The following is a 23783-nucleotide window of genomic DNA, read 5'->3' as shown; positions in this document are numbered from 1 at the left end:
TCTCTCCCTCTCCTTTTCTCCATCTCTCTCACTCCTCTTTCCTTCCTCCTTCTGTCCCTCCATCTCACTGCCTCTCTCCCTCTCTCCTTATCTGTCTCTCCTTCACTCTCTCTCTCCTCTCTCTCCCTCTCTGTCTCCTTTTCTCTCTCTCCCTCCCTCTCTGTCTCCTTTTCTCCCTCTCTCTCTCTGTCTTATTTTCTTCCTCCCCCCCCCCCCCCCCCCCCCGTGGGTGTAGGACTGCAGGCAGGCCCTGTACGCTGTTTGGAGGGCCTCTCTCTTGCGTGTGGGCCCTTATTTACATGCCTCTCAGAGGAGGTTCTCACAGCCTTGAACTCTCCGCCATAACGGCCTAACTCAGAGTCCGTATCAGTGTGGGAGAGCATGCTCCTCCCTACCCAGAATCCTCTCTGATCAGCAGCACCATTCCACAGCCTCCTCCAAACACGAGCCTCTTGCTGCACCAAGGTGCACAGCTTCATGGCACAGTACCTTCAAAAACAATGCAATAGCCAGATCCCCCATTACCACTGCTACTGCTAACGCTACAATGATAGTTATACTACTACATACGGCAGCTAATGCTAACACTAACTCTACCGCTACTGTAGGTACTGCTACTGCTGCTACTACGACACTTCGAATAATTCCAAAGCTACAGCTATGTCTACGGCTACAACAACCCCTATTACTGCGTACTACTGCGCTTCACTAGTGCTACTACTATTACCACTACTCTCAGGACTACAGCTACTGCTACCACTACTGATGCTACAGCAGTAGGAGCAGTAGCAATAATTCACAGTAAAAGTCCACATAATGATCTGCAGTAATAGTCTGCATCTTCAGTACATGAAGAAAGCGACGGCCATCATCTCTGGTCTCTGAAGATGAAAGGACAGAAACCATTTTATGTTTGCTTCAGATATGAATTCTATTTAAATATTTGATCAGACAGCTAATAGGGTGATTTCGCTCACTCGTGACTGTTATTGGGGGAACTAAGGGGCGTCTTTTAATAATGAAACAGGCGGAGAAACTTCAGGGGGGTGGGCAGCTGGGGTGGGGGCTGGAAAACAGGTTGGACATATTAGAAGTAGAGTCACATATTTACACCCCCCCACCCCCCCAAAAAGAGGACTTAACCTAAATTCCTTCAGTTAATATAGTAGAGCTAAGTCACCATGGATGATGAGCAATTGCTAAGGAAGTGAATGTTAAAACAGTTATGTCTTAAAAGACCTTTTTGTGAAGCTCAGCTAACATCTATTTGCCCTTTATTGGCCATATGACATATGCATAATTTATAACAGAAGAGATCTCCCCACTGAAAATCAATGCTAGTGTAGCATGGCTAGCCAGGGGGCGGCTCCATATGATTGGTCAGTTGCAGGTAGCAGGTAGAGAGCATGTGATTGGTCAGTTGCGTGACACAGGAAGTTGTATCGCTGAACCGTGCAAAGAGAAACAGCACTAACAGTGATTCCAGGTGGACTTTCACAGCCACTTCCAGCCCTTCTTCTCTCCCGCCCGGGAATCTCATGTTCATATACTGCCTCTGTGTGGTGGTTACGGTGCATGCCTCAGTCTGTGAAGGATGTAGTTCAGCAGAATGGAAAGGGTATTAAAAGATGGTGTCTCATGATTAATCTCATCCAATTACAGTAACCTCAGGAGATTGGGTTGGATCCCTGTGCTGCTGTCCAGCCCTGCATTTCATCAGACCTGTGGGACGAGTTAGCCTGTGTAACTAAGCCCTATTCACACTGCAGCCATCTCCATTGTGATGTCATAATGCCTGCATTCCTCCAGTTCGCTGCCATCGCTTTGATTTGACGTCAGACTCAAACCAAAAGCAGCATTTTCGCCTTCCACCAATTTGGCAGTTTTTCTCCAAGTGACAAAAGTAGAGAAAAAAAGCTGGCATATGTGTAATGTGAACAGAGCCAAAAAAATGCTGTCATTGTCTAATGGCATGTCACCCCCACACATACTGCTTTACGTTACCCAATTAGAAAGGTCCACACAAACAATGGCTACAAAACAAGAAGCCTTCCCTGTTTTCTTTTTTTTTATGACAGACTCTCCTTTCTGGGTTTTACCTGTTCACCAAAACCTGGACAAAAATTTGCTTGCTTCACATATTGCAAGAACTACTCCTCATGTTCTTCATCATTTTGAAAAAGTCCTGTGAACGAAGCCTTGGGTTCAAAGGATGTGAACCTTACAGCTTTTCCCTGGTGTAATATGAAGAGGCCCAGACAAGCTTCTCAGAGCCGTTGCTCTCCAGTACGGGAGAGAGCATGCGTGTTCAGAGCGTTCAGCGTCAGCATTTGGCCCGTACTTTTTATATGAAGGAAGTTTCGACTGTAAATTTTGATCTCGACCTCAGTTAGAACAAAGCCACTAAATCAGGAATTACAACCAAACAAAACTGGAGTCAAACTTTCACTTTGTTCTGCAGTGCATCACAGCAGTTTTCGTAGCATTGCTTTATTTCCTCCATCAGCTGCTGCTTTCCACACTTACTGCTTGTACATAATTATGTTTTATATGTAAAAAGTTGGTGTCTTACTTTCAGAAAAATATCTGTAATGCTAAATGTTCGCATTCATGTCTCAAGGGATGGATTTTTTTATTAATATTTTCATGTCTTGAAACAAAGCAGCATGCAGTGAACTGTTCCCCAAAGGACTGCAATAATCAAAGCATTGTCTTCACTCCCCCCACCACCCCCCCGATCACCCACCCAATTTAAAAGAGGTGCCGCAGCTAATTGAAAAAAAAAACATACCCTATACCACAAAAAATAACTAGGTTAAAAATATAATGTTCCCAAAAGTAATCGATGTGCTGAGGGCTTTGTTATAATTTTTGAACATGAAAAACAAAAATGTTCAGCTTAAAAAAAAAAAACAGGAAGCCAATCAGAAAAATTCCTGTAAAATTCCATGTTATGCACCTGAGCACAGCTTGTGAAACAGAATGGATTTCCATCACACTAGATTCAGCCACCATCTATTGCATGACCTTCAGGTGGTGATTCAGAGAAAAGAAAAATCATTACAAATGGTCCTCAAAATCACTTGTCTTAATTACAGATGACCTCCCCTGGTCTGGTCTGCTTGAAATAAAAAAAATTACATAAACATTTTAAAGTATTTAAGCTACAGAATAGTGGTTGTAAAACATGTAATCAGTGCTAAAATTCCTGCCAGGTAGCAGTGCTCTCCACTCGCTGTGCAGTGTATTCTTGCCTCTCCTCTCTCCCTCTTCACACCTCTGTTCAGTTTGCTACACCACAAAGATAGCCTCCTTCATCTACCATGCGCTAGGCCTGCCTCTGCCAGCCAACCTGAAGGCTGGTGACAACCATGCGCTTAACTGAGATAAATATGCATGGACTGCCCTTTCCTGTAGGCATGAGCATTGATTGTTTCCCACTTGTCCCTTGCTTTACCAACCAATCACTTTTCAGTCCAACAAGCCTTGAATTTTAATGGGAAATGCCTTCTGGGTGCCTGACTGATCGGGTGAATCACCCGCTAAATTTGATTGCTTGGCCTTCGCACATACATTATCTCAGTTTGCAGCATGGTCATCACCAGATGTGTCATCAGGACTGTTGCAATGCTGGGAAGCCGCGCCGCTGAGAATGCATGGCTTCGTTCCCCCAAAAATTATGCGATATTTGACCAGTCTGATAGCAGTTTTTTCTTTAAGTGTATTATTTCTTGAATTCTGCTTCTATTCAGACCAGAGGTGATAACTTATGCATATATATATATATATATATATATATCAAAATTTTTTACCAATTATGCATATTCACCAAAGCAGTTCAGACACCCGTCTTGAGGATGCAACACCAGTACCCAGCATGGGACTGGAACTGGCAACCTTATGGGTACTGAAGTAAACGACATCAACACACTATTATTGTGGCATGTCCATGTGCTGTACATTATTTGATCTGCCCTGAGTGCGTTGGGTATAAAATTGCATTATCTTACTTCCTGATTTCATAAAAGGGTAGCACGCTACTCAAAAAGCAATTTTGCCTCAGAAGTACCGAACTGTGCATCCAATTCCGAATAAACCTGACAAAGCTTTATGTATTATATATCCATCATACATCCACATTAAAGCTTTATGTATTATATATCCATTATACATCCATATTAAAGCTTTATGTATTATATAACCAGCTCATCTTTATCAACAGAGCATATCTGTACGTCTTAAATTTTCACAATTTAGCCTCTGACAAAGAAACACATTTTGGAGAAAAACTGAATTCAAGCCCGGCCCAAAATGCACTAATCGACTACCCTGCCATAGCAGAGACACATCTCACATTTAATTCCTCATCTGGGCTCTGACTCTACCCCAGCGCACCCCCAAACACATTCACTGTTTGATCAGACACTATTAATAACCGACTCAAAGTCTTTTTTCGTACAGCAAACTGTACTTATATTGTTCAGATCTTACCTTACCAGGCAGATGTGGGTTTGTTCAAATTATAGAGATTCACTTAGTAATTTCAGAGCCTCACCAGGCTTGCTTTGTTAGGTTTTGTCATTACATACACTGTGGTGCAGGGGTGCTGGTCAAAGGCAGGGAGTATACTGTCACTATGAAGGAGGTCATCAAGCAGCTTCACCATATGTGACAATGAAAGCAGGTAGAGCTGCACTGTCTCCCAAGGTACAAACAGCCCAAAGCCTTTAGCTGCTGAGCTTTCATCGGGATTTTCTTCCTTAAAATGCTCATGTAGTCATTAAAAATGATTTTGAAAAATGGATCCTGGACTAGAACAGCAGTGAGAGTGAAACACGGGCAAAGCTGAATACTTCTTGTCTCTGAAAAAATGCAAATACTTCATTCATCCATTGGTTTCACCAAAACTGCACATTTACAATGCCCTCCATCCAGCCTGCAAACTAGCAATATTGACTTGATAATTCATATTTTCATCTGTGTGGCAACCTAATAGTGAGGCTGCATAAAATAAAATCAGTGACTCTTTCACACTAATCCTGATGGTCTGATTTAGGTGTAGATTTACTATTTTATGCACCTTGAGCACCACTGCAGATGAAGATGGTGACTTTCACTGCACAGATAAGTCATGCAGAACATCTCCAGTCCTTGGAGAAACTACAAGGCCCACAATCCCCTGCTGTGCCAGCCTAGTGAGTTTTGAAGAACCTGAAAGCCTGCAGAGTGGACCAAACTGCCAATGAAAGAGAATAACCCCCACCCCACCCCACCCCCCTCCCCCACCCAGCGCCTTCAGGAAATGAATGAACAGGAGAATCCACAAACATGGACAGATTAGTTGAAGAGGTTATCTGTGGAAAACAAACAAGAGCAGCACCACGAAGCACCAATTTCTGTGCTGAAAGAAATAGGCCAGGACCTCTGAGCCAGCAGAGGGAGCCGTAAATGTAGGTCAGAGCGGAAAAAGACGCTCGGTGCACATGCTGCAGACAAGCAGCACAGAGGTGCATCCCGTACAGCGCATTCACCCCGCAAAAGGTGGGACCGCAGCCCCAATCCGGCTGTCTTGGGATCAGCAGAGAGTGGCATCTGAGGCTCAGCAGCACTCAAAAGTTGGCACGGAGACTGAACCTAGGAAAGCAGCGCTAAATACAGGGGAGGAGCCTTGAAAATCACACCAGGCGTGGAGGGAGGGGTGTTTGTAGGCCAATGGGGAGGGGTATAAGACAGCCTTACACATCTGCAGACAGACCTGCTGGAGACAGAGATGGAGTGGCCCATGGAAAACAGGATGAGCGGGTGAGGAAACAGGACGAGAAAGAAGGAGAGAGGGGGGAGAGAGAGAGAGAGAGAGAAAAAAAAAGGGAGAGGGAGAGGGAGAGAGGGAGAAGAAGAGGATGTCTTTCATCTGGGGGCTGATGGTTCTTCCCCAACAGGGACAGCTGAATAGGTGCAGGCTCTTGCAGGCCAGACTCCGCAGGAAACAGGCCTGTTTCTCCTTATCTGATTGTCTCTCTAACTTCCTGTTGCACAGACAATCGGATAACAGGGAAGAGAGAGGGAGGGATGCATTCGCTAAAAGAGGTGATCTAGCAGACGCTGAACGGAGAAGTAAAACCGCCTGATGTGTGGAGAAAGCTTATAGGTCAAGGAGCCAGAGGTAAAGCTTGTCTTTTCTGGAGCACACCTGGAGGGTCACAGGGTCAGGTGACACAGGGTCAGGTGACCTGCTCTATCAGCGACTGCCATCTCCACAATGACAAAAGCATGCGGGAAACCCAAAAGGGGCAAAGGCAGAATCTGGTCAGTTGACAGTTGACAGCACTAACATAAACATCTGCATCTCTTCAAAGGTTTGAAGATTTACAGAAAGGCAAGGGACTATGCCAGACTCTTTTCTTGGATGAAGCAACCTGAAGCTGTCTGTCCAATCCGTAACTGTGGCCTCAGAGAAAAGGCAATTATGGAGCCGACAAATGTTGAGCGTGTTATCGCCTGAGCTGCTCAATTTACGATCACTTATACACTCAGGAAGTGCTGCCAAGTCCCCAGTCGCTCTCGGTCGCTCCCTGTTAGCTAGCAAAGGGTTCATCCACAGAGCAGCAAAGGACAATGGCTGACAATGGCACTGATTTTCTCAATCCCAGAGAAACTACAAGTCCCATAATGCCCTCTGACACATGGACATCTCGTGGCTCCCTAACACATAAAGTCTCATCTGAGGGACCTGTAGCAAATCAGGAAGTACGACACTATCAGATGGAGAGAGACTGTGAATGTTTTTGGTTGTGGAACAGCTGCTGGGATTAATTATTGCCATTATTGCTGTTTATTTTCCTGACAGGAGCCCTTACTCAGGACAACCTACATATCATACATTTCACATATGATACATTTTATCCAAATATATTAACTGAAGAAACTCATGTTAGGGACCTTCGAGGGAACAACGGCATTGTCAAATATCACACAAACAAATCCGAATGAGCCAAGCAGGTGAAAGGAACTTCCGGGCCTCTGTGAAAGCTTTCAGGAATTTCCCTCCCGGACATAGCCAGCTCCCCCTGGCCGCTGCCCTCATCCTCATTGTTTTCTTTTGATCGCTTACGTCCTCAGCCCTCATCTGTGGGCCCGCTCTATTCTAAACCCTCGCTCTCGCCTCTTCCTCTAACCTGTTTCTGTTGGGCACATCGAAAATGGATCCAGCAACCCAGAATGAGACCCGGAGCACGGTGGTTGCCATGGTGATTCACGTTTGAAACCGAGGTCCTTGCTGAGGACCAGGGGATGGGAGGTAGGGGGTGAGGGGCCCGAAAACCCGCTGCTGTCCCAGGGGAAGTGGCCTGCAGCACTGAGAGCGCTGAGAGTCCATGACTGGACCACGAGAGGACAAACGGCAGAGTCCATTTTATGTTATCTTAAGATAAACGTCACTGTTAACAAAAGTATGTAAGTTATAGATAGCATGTGTGCATGTGTGTACATGTATGTTTGTTTGTGTGAGTGTATGTGTGCACATGTGTGTGTGTGTGTGTGTGTGCATGTGTGTTTGTGTGTGTTTCTGTATGTGTGTGTCTGTGTGTATGTGTGTGTATGTGTGTGTGTTTCTGCTGGTGTGTGTGTGTGTGTGTGTGCGTGTGTGTGCGTGTGTGTGTGTGCATGCATGTGTGTGTGTACTGGGAGGCCTTTACCAGAGATTAAGTAGGTATTCTATTATATATGTAATATGTATGTAGTACTAGTAAAGCAAATCAGCCATGGGGGAATAAAGAACACAGATTTTTGGGAATTTCTCTCAGCATGTTACTGCGCCCCTTGATGCTCAGGACAATTCAATAAAGCTCCATTACGGGCCTGACAGGCAAGGGAAGGGGAGTGGATCCACTGGCTGCAGGAAAACAAGGGCCCTGCAGGTCAGCTCTGAAACCTCTGCAGGAAAACACGGGCCCTGCAGGTCAGCTCTGAAACCTCTGCAGGAAAACACGGGCCCTGCAGGTCAGCTCTGAAACCTCCGCAGGAAAACACGGGCCCTGCCGGTCAGCTCTGAAACCTCCGCAGGAAAACACAGGCCCTGCAGGTCAGCTCTGAAACCTCCGCAGGAAAACACGGGCCCTGCCGGTCAGCTCTGAAACCTCCGCAGGAAAACACGGGCCCTGCAGGTCAGCTCTGAAACCTCCGCAGGAAAACACGGGCCCTGCCGGTCAGCTCTGAAACCTCCGCAGGAAAACACAGGCCCTGCAGGTCAGCTCTGAAACCTCCGCAGGAAAACACGCAACACAGACACTGACAGATTCTGCAATCTGTCAGATCAGAGGGAGGAGAGGCCAGCTTCATACAGCAGGATTACATAATATTTGTGGGATACATTTATACATAATATGTGTGTCCACATTATATCTTTTCTCTTTCCTCCCCTCTCTCTCCCCCTCTCTCTCTCTCTCTTTCTCTCTCTCTATGTCTTTCACATTACTAATCTGCTTCCCAGTCACTCTTATTGAAGGTGACTAATACAGATTACATTTGACATGTTATCCATTCATACAGCTGAGTGCTTACCTCAGCAGTTCCAGGCACACGCTTTGTTCAAAGTTACAACAACCGACTGCTAACCGGTTCATCAATCATTACATCTACATCCATGTTGCGTGTCCTTTTAAGACAACTAGGAAGCTTCTGAGCGAAAAATGACAACCAAGGGATGGTATTTGGCTGGACAAAATGCAAGGCTTGCGTGCTCATAAATTCTGCCCCATGAAAGAGCTGTTGAGTTGTGTTTCCAGTTGGACAGTTTCCCCGAGGTTCTTCATCAAACTCTTATTGACTTTTTATCCACAGAATGACAGATGAATTCAAAGCTACACAGATATACCTGGGCATGTTAAATGGTAATTGTAAAATAAGCCACTGATCATTCCCAAGCAGAGCACGCCCTCGGTGTTCACTGAGAGGACGGGAGCAGGCTGCTCCATATGAGGAAACCTGTGCCCAACATGTGACCAAGCGCAAAAGAACAGATGCGTACTTTATGCACAAAATCATTTTCAAGTACAATTAACACGAATGGAATTGGGGGGTGGTATGCATCAGCTAAGCATTGCCTTAGAGGCCCAGACCATATAACCATGTGGTAGCATGTGATCTGTCTCTATGGGCAATCACGGGTCGACTCGGCTCCCTTTTTGGTTGTCACATGGTGTAACACATGTAGTGCTATAAATACCGGTGTACATTTCATAATATCGCTGGCACTAACACGTCTACACTGCTACAGTGACACTAAGTTCAAGTATGTGCAATTAAACAGCCATTTAATTCACAACCCTCTTTTATACCGGGTTTCTCACGGCTGAGAGGTTAAGAACATGCTCCAGGGAGGTACTGCAGGTGCACGGACCCATATATAACACACACACACACACACGTGCGCACACACACACACACACACACACACACACACACACACACACGTGCACACACATACACACACCCGCACACACACAGGTGCACACAGACACACACACGCATGCACACACATACACACACACACACACACACACACGTGCACACACATACTCACACCCGCACACACACACACACACACACACACACACACACACACACACACACACACGTGCACACACATACACACACCCGCACACACACACGTGCACACAGACACACACACGCATGCACACACATACACACACCTGCACACACACACACACACACACACACACACACACACACACATACTCACACCCGCACACACACACACACACACACACACATACACACATGCACACACGTGCACACACACACATTTAGAGGCAATAACTGTGAGCATGTCAACTGTCATAATGCTATGTAATGATTAAGGAACTTGGCTTGTAACCAGAAGGTTGTAGGTTTGATATCCAGGTGGGGCTTATCAATTGTACCCTCTTCAAGCAAACCATTCTACCTGTACTGCACAAGGGAAAATCCAGCTGCACAAAAAAGAACTTTGGCATTGTAAATTTCCCCGGGTAAGGGGAGATACAAGAGCACCTTTTTCCTCTACTCATGTAACATGTTTGGATAATGTGTTCATGCACATGTAAACACGGCCACGTGCATTCAGACTGAGAGGTTGGAATAAAAAAAAAACACTAAATTTCTGACTGCTACTGTTTGTATAACTCACCCAGATCGACGTTAACCACTGCTCAAGCACCGAGAGGCCCAATAACTCTCTGCCCAACGTGTGCAGATTGGCCCCACAAAGCATCACAACCGTAATGGATGGAACTGTTTCAGTTCGGCCAATCAGTTTCCACAACTCCATTAGCAAGGTCACACTCTGAGATGTGCCAAACTAAATCAGATCCAGTCTAGTGAGCTGATGCTGTCTAAATTAGCGCCAAATATAGATCTGCCAACAAACAGTCCCTGTCAGGTCCAGCTATATGACACAACGTCATTTCAGCAAGGAAGCCATTACCAGAAGTAGCTGTAGTCTGACTGACAGTTATTTCTGTCCAATTGCTCAAGACCTCCTGCTTACTCATGACCCAAAAGTGCAAATAAAGAATAGACAATCTGATGATCAAATTATATAACGCAGTTAATGTCCAATTACAAAGTATATCATGTAATTACTGTGCAATTCAAAAGGAGCAAAACAGGCTAATGTCACAGGAATTGTCAGTGGAAGTGATGTTAAGTCAAAAAATGCAATGAAATTTGAATATTTTGTGTTTTTATATTTCACAAATACTGTCAAGGCCAGCACTACAACATACTTTTCACTTTCGCTTTTATGTGCAAGTAATCAAGAGTAAATGTTTGCAGCATTTTTGCATTAATAACATTATACTGTTGAGCATCAGTTGTAACCACAAAATATTGACTGAGAAATCCATAAGATTATGGAATTCAGAAACAATAAGAAAGTGAAAAAACTGTAGTTTGAGAAAGACACCTGAAGTTGCATTTAGAGTTCCATAAAATGCATTTAGCGTTTTGTAAAGCATGCTGTTCTAGATCTGAGGCTATGTGCTACAGTTTGATTTAGCAAAATTTGCTAAATCACTTTTGTTTGAAAATAGTGGTACACTCTTCCGAACCATTAACACAATCAACAATACCAAGACTGCCATGTTCTGCTTGGCAAAGCTCTGCTCATTTTTCATGTTTGACTATAAAGTATAAACTTCAAAGCTGCAATTGCATTTATTTTATTTCTGCATTCAAATTAATACAGAACATGTACTTATTAATTTTGGAAACCTGTAAAAAAGGAGATAACAGTTATTCTCCCACAGCTATGAGCTGACACATCCAACACATTCAAAGAGAGTCTCTCTATTTCTAAAAATATTTTGTTGTTTTTGTTTTTTGCTTTAAAAAAAGTTTTTTTTCTTGCTTAAAAGGATGTGTTGAATGGAAGTTAACCTGATGTTCAGTTCAAACATTTTATTTCCTTTGGAATTGACGCTGTGGGTTTAGATGTGTTTCCACTGTGCTGTTTGCGTGTTGTAAGGGCCTTTGAAGAGGGAGTCCACAGCGCTGCACAGCTCGGATGCTCACACTCGCCTTGTCTCACGCAGCGAGGAGGCCACAGACTCATTCACGTTTTGCTAATTATTTAGGCTGGAAGTTTCAGCCGGTGAAGCACACGAACACAGTTGCCGTGTCCGTATCTCTCTCTGAGAGGCCTTCAGCTGGCATCCCAGCCCAAAGATTCCCGTCATTTCTTCTCGCTACCTTCTCCTTCACACTTTTGCTCACTCCTATGATGCTCACCCTTTCACTTCCTCGCTCCTTAATGTAACAGTCACCCCTTCACACACCCTCACCCTGTTACACACCCTCACCCTTTCACATTCCCATCTCTCCTTCACACAGCCCTAAAACCTTCTGTCCTTTGTTCCTTAAAAAACCTTTGTTGCTTCCCAGTACCTTTTCTTTATTCCCTAACATAAGTGTCAGTCCGTCAGTTAACCTTCTGCATCAGTGCCTTTGACTCAGCGTAGATCTTCTCTCTCAAGGTCAAAGCCCCCCTGTGAATGACTGGCTGCTCTCCTGTGAGACACTACAGCCAGGGAAACGTAGTTATTCCCCTCAGTACATATTTTTAATTCTGAACTCATTACATGTTAATGTACACTGGAGCTGATCGAGTGTGAAACTAGCATACTAAATATGCAGCACAATCTTAGCTGTTTTCATTCTTTAATTTTGAACCATAAAATTACCAAACAATGTGGCACCAGCGTAATTGTGTGTGTGCATGGTGCATGTCTACAACAGAGAGACAGAGTGTGTGCTTATGTATGATGCCTTTATACATGTATGCATGTGTGTGTGTCCGCGCGCGTGTGTGTGTGTGTACATGTGTCCTTGTACATACAACTAAGAATCAAACCTAACACCTTCTGGTGTCAACCCCAGAGCAAGTGCAGCTACAAACGCAGACAGCACCTGGACCTACTATTGCCAACTACAAACTCAGAAGTAGAGATGGCAGAAAGAAAAGGGAGCTGACAGCGTCCAGTTGAACAGATTCTCTCACCTGTCCCAGGTAAGCGCAGACCCCGCCCCTTTGCGAGCAGGTGCCCATCTGTTGTGTAGCAGACATTCTCACCCAGACAAACTTACAGGGCTTACAGTTTTCACGTTACCCGTATATACAGCTGGATATTTATTGTGGCGACTCAAGTTAAGCACTTTTAAGCTCTATGTTCTCAGTTGTTAAGGGAAGTAAAGCCACACAGATAACCGATTGCATACAGGTATCATGTGCTGTCAATCACCTTCATGATCACTTTCACAACGGACATCAGCCAACAAAGCTGCACCTCAATACTCTGCGTATGCTCCCTCCCAACCACTATGCTCTGCTAACAAATGGCGTCTGCTGGTCCCGTCACATCGCAGCTTAAAACCACTATCCAGAACTTTCTCTGCCGTTGTCCCCCATGGTGGAATGACCTTCCACACGTCATTCATTCTGCCGAATCCCTGGCTATTTTTAAGAACCATCTAAAGTCACAGCTCTTCTGCACTCATCTGATCACCTGACCACCCAAAGCAACTTCTCTGTCCAAAACTCTGTTTTCCATTAAAAAATGTAAATGGTTTAATTCCCTTGTGTTTCTACTAGCTAGTTTGTAACTTGTCTGGCCAACTATTGAAACTTGGTCATGCAGCACTTCTAATATTGTGATTCGGTGTACGGCTTTCACTTGTGTTGTACTCTGCCTCACTTGTAAGTCACTTTGGATAAAAAAACTTCTGCCAAATGAATAAATGTAAGTGTAAATGTAAATGAAATCATCGAGTCTCTGGAGACAACATGGAAGCTCAGAGATCTGACGTGTAGCTGAAGTGTAACGTATGGTGTTAATAAAGTAAAAGTTAACTCTGTTGTAGCAGTACAGGACCTGATGTAATAACCAGAAGTTTGCAGGCTCAGTGCAGCGCTGACGTTTACCCTTAACCGGTTCCTATGTCTGGATTGTTACAGTAAATATACAGCTCTAAAAATGTCTAATAAGTGGAATTTAAGTTAAGCAGGCTGTCCTGGCTCTGCTAAGAAAGTGACCAATCCTGCTGTTACACACTGCTGCACAGTGTAGCTGACTCGCTCCAGATTAAAACAGCTCCCTCAAAGCTGTCAAAATGACAGAGCTGAAAAGAAAATAAATTACAACAATATAACTTCCACCCACATGCCTTAAAAAGGCATTCAGGAAGTCTTGCATGTTGCACAGTGAGAATAAATAAAGAGCATTTTTTTCCGGCATGTTTTATGCAGAGAGGGCGAAAGCGGGCCTGGTTTGGTCGGCAGCTGCGAGCTGCTTCCTCGCTGAAACGGCATCGGTCTGTGGCAGTGGAGCCCCAGGCAAACCAGACCCCTCTCCTCTGCAGCTGGGGCCTCAGAACACCAGGGGAACGCTTAAAGTCAAAGACAAACAGCATCCGAGCTCCTGCTAATCTCTCCACTAAATATACACACAATACACACACACATACGCACACACACACAGGATACATACACACACACACACGATACACACACACACACAGGATGCATACACACACACACACGATACACACACACACAGAGGATACATACACACACACACACACACACATGATACACACACACACACAGGATACACACACACAGGATACATACACACACACACACACACACAGAGGATGCATACACACACAAACACACACACACGATACACACACACACACAGGATACATACACACACACACACGATACACACACACAGGATACATACACACACACACAGAGGATACATACACACACAGGATACATACACACACACACACACACAGAGGATGCATACACACACAAACACACACACACGATACACACACACACACACAGGATACATACACACACACACACACACACGATACACACACACAGGATACATACACACACACACACACACACATACACACACAGAGGATACATACACACACACACACACACAGAGGATACATACACACACACACACACACACGATACACACGCACACAATACACACACACACACACACACAGAGGATACATACACACACACACACACACACGATACACACACACAGGATACATACACACACACACACACACACACATACACACACAGAGGATACATACACACACACACACACACACACACACAGACACACACACACAGGATACACACACACACACACAGGATACATACACAGACACACACACACACGCACACACGCACACAAAAACACACACACAATACACACAGACATGTACACGCAGACACAGACACACACTCACACACAATACACACACACATGCACACACACTCACACACAGTGTGAGTGTATCTCATCCTGTATGAGAGGTCTCCCTCCATGGTGAGCCCTGGCAGACATATCACACAGCTCCTCCCTGCTATTAGCATCTATAGCAACTCAATCTAGGCTGAGTCAGGAGGGACTCAAATATTTTTATCCTGAAAATGTAAGCTGGCAGGCAGACCTGACGCATCTGCGCTGAGACTACAGTTGGCCAGCACGCTGATCCATTCTCACGTCTGTCACTGTTTCAGTCAAGAAACGCTGTATTAACACTGCCAATAGGGGACACACGGCTAATGCACTCCACACACAACGCCCCACTCCACCGAATCCGCAGACAAGCCACTGTTTCCACTGAGAGGCAAGCCTCGACGCCCAAGAACTGTGGCTGTATGTGATTGGAGCCCCAAGCATTGCTCTTGATGACACGGTCATATTCAACCAATCACTGCCAAGGAGCCAAAGAGAGAGGTATCGCACCTCATTAACAAAATACGGGAAAGCCTGCCAGAAAATAACCTGAAATATAAATACCTACTCTTAGGGTAGTTGCAGTACATAATGTTCACCTTTGATGTATCCTGAGGTTTGCCAGCTCTAATGAGTGCTCATAATTTGTCAGAATCGTAAAACGGCTGTTTGCTGGACAGTTAGTTATGGCCTTATGACGGGGAGTCTTGCGATTTCCCAGAATGCTGCAGGAAAAGACTCCCACAGTCAAGAGGCTCTCACTGTAAACCACCAGACAGCTATGGGAAATTCTGTATGTGCCTCAACTGCTTGACTCAAAGTTAGCACACACTGTGGGTTTTGGAATAACCCGAAATGCAGGCTGTACTTTTTTCAGCACTCAGTGCAAAGAGTGAAATCTATCTCTTCAGGCAGACACCTGCTCCTTTCAGCTACCTGGAGCACTCAGAGAAAGGGCCTCTCTCAGGCTAGAGCAGAGAGACGTTGTCTGCGATTTTGACACAGGTATTCTACAGCTTAACACCCTCTGGAGTGGTCCCACACTCTTCAGTGGTGTGGGTAAGAAGCAGAACAAACGTTCTTTTGCGAGCTTTTTCCGCCATGTTTTAAAGGCTGCACTAAAGTGTCCAAATGAAAACTCAAAGTAGCTCGAATAGTTAATGTTGATGACTTTGGGTTCTGTGTACCTCAGTGTACTCAGGGCTCTTTCAGCATGCCCAAGACCACACGCGGTGTCGTACTTCCCAGCATACTCCTCCTCTCTTACTTCCATCTGCCTATTCAAGGTTCCCCCTGCTCGGCTCAAGGCAGGCCTGGGCGCGAGTTCCAAAGCACCGGATGAGTTATCTCAAATCGACTTCAGTTAACCCCACCGGGACATGCTCAGCACCAGCCTACATTCCAAAAATACATCAGCACTGAAACATTTCTTTTTTAGGGTAGGTCTAAAAGATCAATTGCCAAGACATCTTTTCCAAGCTGTTTTTTTTTTTCCTCTTTTCTCTCTTACTTAAGCAGCGGGAGCGGGTGTTACATTGTTGGTCTTGTGCGCCGGAACCTTGTGGGTTCTAATCCCTTTTAGTGGGCACTGCAGTGGTAACCACACAGAAATGTATCATCAGACAAGGCAGAAACTGTACATGTGCTAACTCTCAAACTAACGCGTGAGTGAGAGTAAAACACTTGAATTAGTGAAAGTAAATTGGGGAAGCTATGCCAATTGATGGCTCATTGCTAACCACCATCCATTGTAGGAATTTTCATGTTTGGTTCCAGCTGGCTTTTTGAAGGTGGCAGTGTAGTATGGTATCAATCCTACAACCAAAAGGCTGCAAGCTTCAGTTCTGGATTAGGCACTGTTTTGCACCCTTAAGCAAGGGCTTTAACCAGAATATATGAATTGCTTTACTAGGTATCCATCTGTGTAAATGGGTAATAGATAGATAAAAGTTGGATTTGTTAAGTCGCCTCACCTCAGGGTAAATATGAAACAAATTCATGACTACATATTACATTCCCTTACCAGTACGCCTTGTTTCTAACAGCAATGACCTCAGTCCATTAATTCCATCAAATGATATGATACGACAAGAGGACATATGAAGAGATCATCATTTTTACTTTACCTCTCCTTTCTGACATACAACACGATCAAATTACTCTGGTGGGGAGACATTTCTGCTATGAATGTTTCAGAACAACCTACTGAAAACGAAGCCACAAAAAACAGGCCTGCAATTTAAACCTGAAACCTGAAGCACGTTGAAGAAGGGCACGGAAAAGAATGCCTGACAAGAACGGATAAATACACAAATCTCTGAGCAAGACAAAGGTGCTGTTCGGTTGCTCTCTGTAATATATTTTATGTATACTCATCACAGTTGGTCTGTTTGGTAAAACTGCATGAATGCGGCTGCATCTGTTGTCACATAGAGACGAATAATACCGGAAGCCAGGGCATTTGAACCCTCGTGCTGCAGACAGGTCTCTCGCTTAATGTCACAACATCCAGGACAAGCCAACGTTTCCAACGCTCGTGTTTGGTAGCTTTCTTCTTAACTGGAAACGCATTAGCAGGGTGCATAGTTGTATAGTTGAACTGTATGAATAATATGTACAATAACGAATGTTAACGCAACGTTCCTGGACGCCTCGGGCTACCCGAACAGAACAAATGCGCCTGCAGAATCATATTGCACAGAACAGTGTTACTGCTAACAGTTCTCTCAGTGTGATGTTTAACTGAAAGTATTCAAATTATGACCTCAGTTAGTTGGATTGCCATAAAACCGAAAACGTCTCGAAAAAAAAATGCAACTGGCTTCCTCGAGGCTGTTAGGAGCGACTCATCCAATTACATTCGGGCCCTCAGCGAGAAAAGTGTTTTTTAACATTGCTGATATTTTCATATTCCCAGATTCCAGTCCCTTGCCTGGGATAAAACGAGATGTCCACATCTCGGTATCTAATGACAGGCATGGGATGGTTGTCTCTTAATAACGTTTTTTAGTTGCCGGAATCCAGCAATGCAACAAACGCCCTCGCCGCCGCGCGCCGTTGAAACAGGGGCTTTTAATGAAGCGAGGATCTTTACGCCCTCGACGTAAGAACATCGCCTTGACGCCCAGGGTGTAATCAGCTTACTCTTATAAAGTCGCTTTGGTTTCCTCTCGAAGCAGAAAGCAGTCGCGTGTGACATTGACGAGGAGTGCAGATTTTATGCGCGCCCTAAATTGAGTTTAGACAGGATCCAGACCGGCAGTAGTGAAGGCCCTCTGCAGAACCTCAGAGCGCCACTGCCCGCGCCCGGCAGCCCTCATCTCCACAAACAGTTCTATCATTTCTGTTGCACTGTTTCCATACAGTGACACCATTATCCTGCACGTTTTCACGTTATTATGGTCACCGATACTTTCACAGCGTCACTCAAACATCTTGCGCCGGATTTCGGGTATGAAGGCAGGAAAAGACCCAGCGGACAGATTCCCACGAATACGGTTCAACTTGTCACTGTATATGTGAAGGTCTTCAAATTAAAACCGCACCAATGCTTGGCTTCACTGGCGTTCTGCCGTGATGCATCAGCTGCAATGCATTATTTCCACTTAACAAATCGTTTCGCCTTTCATTTTTGTAATGAAGCTATCCGACACAACACGAATATTGGTTTTGAATTGCCTGCATACTTACGGAAGCTGCTAAAGGCAATTATCTTTCGATACCAGAACTGCACATGCGTCTTAATACATGCAGAGTACATGTGCTCTCAGTGTGTGTGTGTGTGTGTGTGTGTGTGTGTGTGTGTGTGTTAGTTACAGGAATGTATACTGCCAGTTGGAATAATGCTGCAAGAGAGACGCCCTACAAATGCCCATCTGTTACTTACACTAAAACAATTTCATCTCGGCGGTGTAGCACGGTTCCCCACTTCAGACACATGGAACAGGGGTGAATGAGACATGAAGCCAATACCACATAATGAAAGCACAGATATGTTGCGAGGAGGCTATAGCATCGCCGCGAGCCCTCGCTATACGCTAGAATTAAGAATAAACTTACCGCAGTCCTCGCACAACACCCTCCCAACATCTTTCTTAAGATTCTTCCCACTGGTGTCTAGGGGAGCGAACGATGCCTTGAAAACCAAGGGCTCGTCCGTTGGGTCCATGAAAAATATGTATTTGTGGTTCTTTTTTACTTTGGTGCATGGAGCCTCCGAGCCGAATTCCCCGACGGTAACGAGCTGCTCCCGCTCTAGCCCCCCGCTGTTCCGCGGCCACACATCCAGGACTTTGACATTCACACTGTACGGCTCCGCTGAGACATTCACGGGGACAGACTGCACCTTGCCTTCAATAACCACCGCTGATATGTAAGCTTGGTCCTGCAGGGAATTTAAACTCGGGGAGTAGCAGGCGAAGGAGACCCCGATGACCAGCATGGACAAATGAACCGACTCAAGCCTCATGCCGCCTGCCTTGGCTCCGTAGTCGCTGGTCGCGTTGCTGCAGTGCTCTCGGGGCTGTTGGGCGATGATGATGGAGCTGAGCTGGAGTAGGAGACTGTAAATAGGCTCCAGTAGCACGGCAGAGCGGCAGACCTTGCGTAAGTGTCCATGCCATCGGGATCTGCGGTTTTTCCAATAGTTTGCAATGGGGAAACACCAGCCAGAAACCGGAAACAGCGCGATGATGCCGCGTTAAGTCCTGTCACTGCATTCTGCTAGAAAGTCATTCTAAAATGCAGGTGCTTTCATGAAAAAACCACAGACGATCCTACATCCATAGTTCCTGCAAGACGCCGCTAGTCTATCTTTGCCCAGAGAATCGCAGCGGTCGGGTGGGCGCCCGGCTCATCAACGGCAGCGATCTATGCATTCATTGCGAAAACGTCGCGAAAGCCTGCCATATCTTGCTCGTTTCGTGATCCGGTTTCAGCGTTTAGATGCGATTTATTTCGCCGACAAATAAGGGCATGAGGTATTTTGTGTCGCCGCTAGAGCTAGACGTGCGCATCCATTCCGCTCCGGTTCCTCTCCACCCCACACACACCAGCGACGGACGTGAGAAAAGATCACTCGCCCGCACGCAGAGGCGTGTGCTGAAGCTTCATGAACAAAAAAAGAAAGATTTTTTTAAAGGTCGGAGCACCGGTGTGTGACCAGCGGTAACACACTGACCGCAGTTCAACGAACCCGATCAACAGATCTCGCGCAACGGCTGTCAATTTGTCTTCATTCCCCCCAATAAATCAATCAGCAATAAAAATAAAATAAATAAATAAACGACAGAAGGCGTCATATCTCCACTTAAATCGTCGTTTGGAGTACAGGTCCTTATGAAAAATGTCAGATATCGGTGGAAAAGAGCCAGTCCGGAGAGGGCTGCTGTGTTGGCTGCGGTGGTCGCCGCTGCGAAAGCCTTCCGGAGGCTCTCGCTCCGCGTCCGTCTGTTTTCAATGAGTTTTGCGGCTCATTCCATTACTAAATCAGGCGCCCGCATTCAGGTCACATTCACCGCTCTGAAGAAAAAAAAACAGCGGTACGTCAGTGCTGCATCAAATCCATACTACTGAAACAGCCAAACGTCCACCGGGCTTTGATAAGAGAAAAACTATTTTTTTCCCTCTGAGTTACATGTCATACATATCTTTGTCTCTTTCTCTCAGTCTCTCGGTCTCACTTTTCCAGTTTCTCCTTGTAGGTATGCATAGTCTATATGAAGCATGTACGTACGTATGTATGTATGCATGTACGTATATGTATACACGTACACACACATATATATATATATATATATGTGTATATATATATATATATATATATATATATATATATATATATATATATATATATATATATATATATATATAGAGAGAGAGAGAGAGAGAGAGAGAGAGAGCACTTTAGTCAGTACAATCTAAAGCTGTCCACAGTCCTGCGCTGGTAGAAACGTTAAGGAAATAAAGTTAGTAGTACTGTGTATTTTCAATATAGTATGTACCGGTCTCTACGCATATGAAACCAACCAAATATTCACAGAGGGCGACACCTGCTGTTGGAGGTGTATTTTGAGGTGAAACCCGTTCTCTGTGGGGGAGAACAGGGGCATGCACTTCGGAGGGCGCAACCCAGCGTTGGCATCTCAAGATCTCATGTGGGAAAAAAGACCATTTAAAAAAAGCCCGGGAATGTCTCTACGTCTTATGTTAACGCTAGGCCCATTCTTAGGTCGCCAATAACGCCGTAAGGTACGGGCTGTAACTTAAAGTTACGGTAGCCCTAGGTGAGTATAAACCGGTTGCTTTCAAAGCCAGCATTAAATCAGCTTTAAATGGTTTCGCTAACAGCGCTAACCACATCTTCCACCATTGAAGACAACCGAAAAATATCGTCTGCAGAGATAGAAAACAATTATTTTATTAAGCTGATTTACAAGACGGAGCTTGGCTATACGGGATGGCATGCTACATTATAATTTTCGCGATGCCAGAGCTTCACTGTGATTCAAACTCATGTCTGACGGTACGTTATTGCTTCAGATTGCGTACTCCCGTCATCCATTTCGCCGGCCATGTCTTTATTAAAATTGGGAGGAGGATCCATAACCCCCTTAATAGTTGAGTAACTTGGGAACTGGCTGACGTTGGCCGGCTTGAACACATATTCAGAGCAGACAGATTTAAGTTTTAACATCGTGTGAGAGAGAACCGCGCTTGTCGGCCTGAATATCTGCAGCCCTGAGGGCGAGGGCATACGGGCCGCTATCCATGGTGCTGAAGCTAATGCAGCCACAAGTCAAATGGACGTATAACGTAGAACCGTGCGAAATGAAGCTGGTCTTTAAAACCACTCGTTAAAATGTTAGAAAGCATTCAAAGTTTCACTGGTTCAATTCACGTGACTTTGTTTTTTTTACACAGCAATTGCCCTTTCCAACAGCTACTGAGATGTAAATTACTGTTGGAGATTGTACTGACTTTTGCTTTTTAAAGTGGTCAAATTTAAAACATTGTATCTTTACCTGTCTGAGTATGGCAGTCAGCGAACTAAAATTATACATTTTCCTTCGCTCATTGCCTCACTGGAGGGGATCAAGGACGACTCTCAATGCCCATGTTCCGTCTTAGCCGTTGGAGATCGTTTTGAGCTTAACTGAGACGTGTTAATTGTAATTGTTCGCATGTAGAGTGAGGGAGACGTCAGCCAGGCATTGCAATGGATAACGAGTTAAACTTGTGACTAACATTGCTTAGGTTCGCGCGAATCGCTGCTGAAGGAAAGGAACCTGGATTTAGGGATGTGAACTTTGACAAACGGCACCCTGGGTTCGGATGACATCTTATACATATATATAGTATATCATTTAATGGGAGGTGTACTGGCCATCTTCATCGTAAATCCCACGCATGATCAACGCGTTTATGAACACTTCCGCGCTTTCATTCGGGACAAGCCTACCACTAGTCGAGACTCTTCCGAGAGTTCAGGATGTGAAGTGAAACAACGCGTAGCCTAATCAAGCTTCCATCGAAGACACTTTAATGTCCCTAAAAGCAGCATTTGCGTTTAAATTTAAACAGTTGACGTTATTTTCAGATTAGTGGACCCGTCCTCAAATGAACCTTACATTGACAGTTACCTTACCCTCACAGAAAATCAGTCTGAACGGCCACACCACAGCAAACCCAACGCTGTACCTTAGCCAAAAATGAATCAAACCCCAGAGCGCATTGTCCGTAACTATGTGTAACACATTTAAGGATGTTTGAGATGCATTCACTGACATGGCCCCTTGCGAGGATGGTGGTTGCTGAACACAACAAAAAAAGACAAACATTGAAAAGAGATTGTGTAGAGATATTAAAAAGAGTGTTCAATTCCTCCAAAGCAAAAAATGCAGTGTCGTATTTGGGCCCTGGTCTCAGTCCGATTTAAACTTACATTTCCTTTGAATCTCCATCTGAAATTTGAGAGTTTAAAGGGAAAACTTTGGGCATCAACTGAATTAAATCAACATGTTAATACATAGTGCCATAAAAACCGGGATAAGCGCTCAATTAAGACAACCGAGCCCAATGCCAAGGTGACGTCTAACTACATTTACATCTATGCTATAAATGATAGAACAGCTAACTCATTTCCTATTCAGTAATGCCTAGGCCCCTTAATACGGACTCCAGGAAAAGCTATATTATGACTCAAACCGACAAACTCCATCCCGATGCCACCTGAGAATCTAAACTGCATTTGCACACGTATACTAGGAGAAAACAGCTAGGCGTGTAGATGCCAGTATATCATTGGTGTTTCAAACGAAATATACGATCTAGTTGAGCTATACTGTTGCACGTTTGATGGTTACCGGAGACGTGTAAAATGATCAAATCATGCTGTATCATCGTAACTGAAAAGAAATTTCAGCAACGTCACTTTTAATCACGTGGCAAAGTGAAAGGCTGGAAATGACAAACATCGAACACTGAACAAACGATGGAAACACTCTCACAGTCAGTCCTACATTCAAATATAAACATTGTAAATAACAAAATAAAAGCAGGATTTGTCTCCATTGGGTAGGCTACATAAACTGTTCTAGGCGATCAGTTAATTCAAGTTTCATTTCGAAAAAAAAAAAAGATTTCAATTGTGGGCCGGTATCTGTGGGTATGCGAGATCCTGCAGCGACGCAAGCTCGCTGTGCTCAGTGTGTTTTTGTTTTTTTTGACTCGAAACGGTTGCAATTCCCGTCGACGGACAGCGCGGGGCGCCCGCCTGCAGCAGCAGGCTGCATCGACTAAACGTGCTGACGTCAGAGCAGAAGCGTGCGGCGTTGCATCCGTGCGTGCGTCCGTCCGTCTCCATGCCACGACTTGCTGTTTCGTTCCATCTTGAGAAGCGGCGAATCAGTGAAGCAGCGCTCGGCAGTGTTGACAGTAGGCCTCCCC

The 23783-nt window shown here is 44.9% G+C and overlaps 1 protein-coding gene across 5 annotated transcripts in view; it reads right to left on the bottom strand.

Annotated features, from left to right (window-relative positions):
- The window catches only part of nrg2a (neuregulin 2a), a 95313-nt gene extending 75766 nt beyond the window's left edge, over positions 1 to 19547 (bottom strand). For all 5 annotated transcript variants that reach the window (XM_036524942.1, XM_036524941.1, XM_036524944.1 and 2 more), the window contains exon 1: positions 18897 to 19547. In XM_036524942.1, coding sequence (XP_036380835.1) covers positions 18897 to 19305 — 409 coding nt within the window. In that variant the 5' untranslated portion in view covers positions 19306 to 19547. The remainder of the gene's footprint in view (positions 1 to 18896) is intronic.
- Between the last annotated feature and the right edge of the window lie 4236 nt (positions 19548 to 23783).

The sequence above is a fragment of the Megalops cyprinoides genome, chromosome 3, assembly GCF_013368585.1.
Source record: "Megalops cyprinoides isolate fMegCyp1 chromosome 3, fMegCyp1.pri, whole genome shotgun sequence".
NCBI classification, from domain to species: Eukaryota; Metazoa; Chordata; class Actinopteri; order Elopiformes; family Megalopidae; genus Megalops; species Megalops cyprinoides.
The sequence above is the reverse complement of the archived record's forward strand: the minus strand, read 5'-3'. Positions and strand labels throughout refer to the sequence as shown.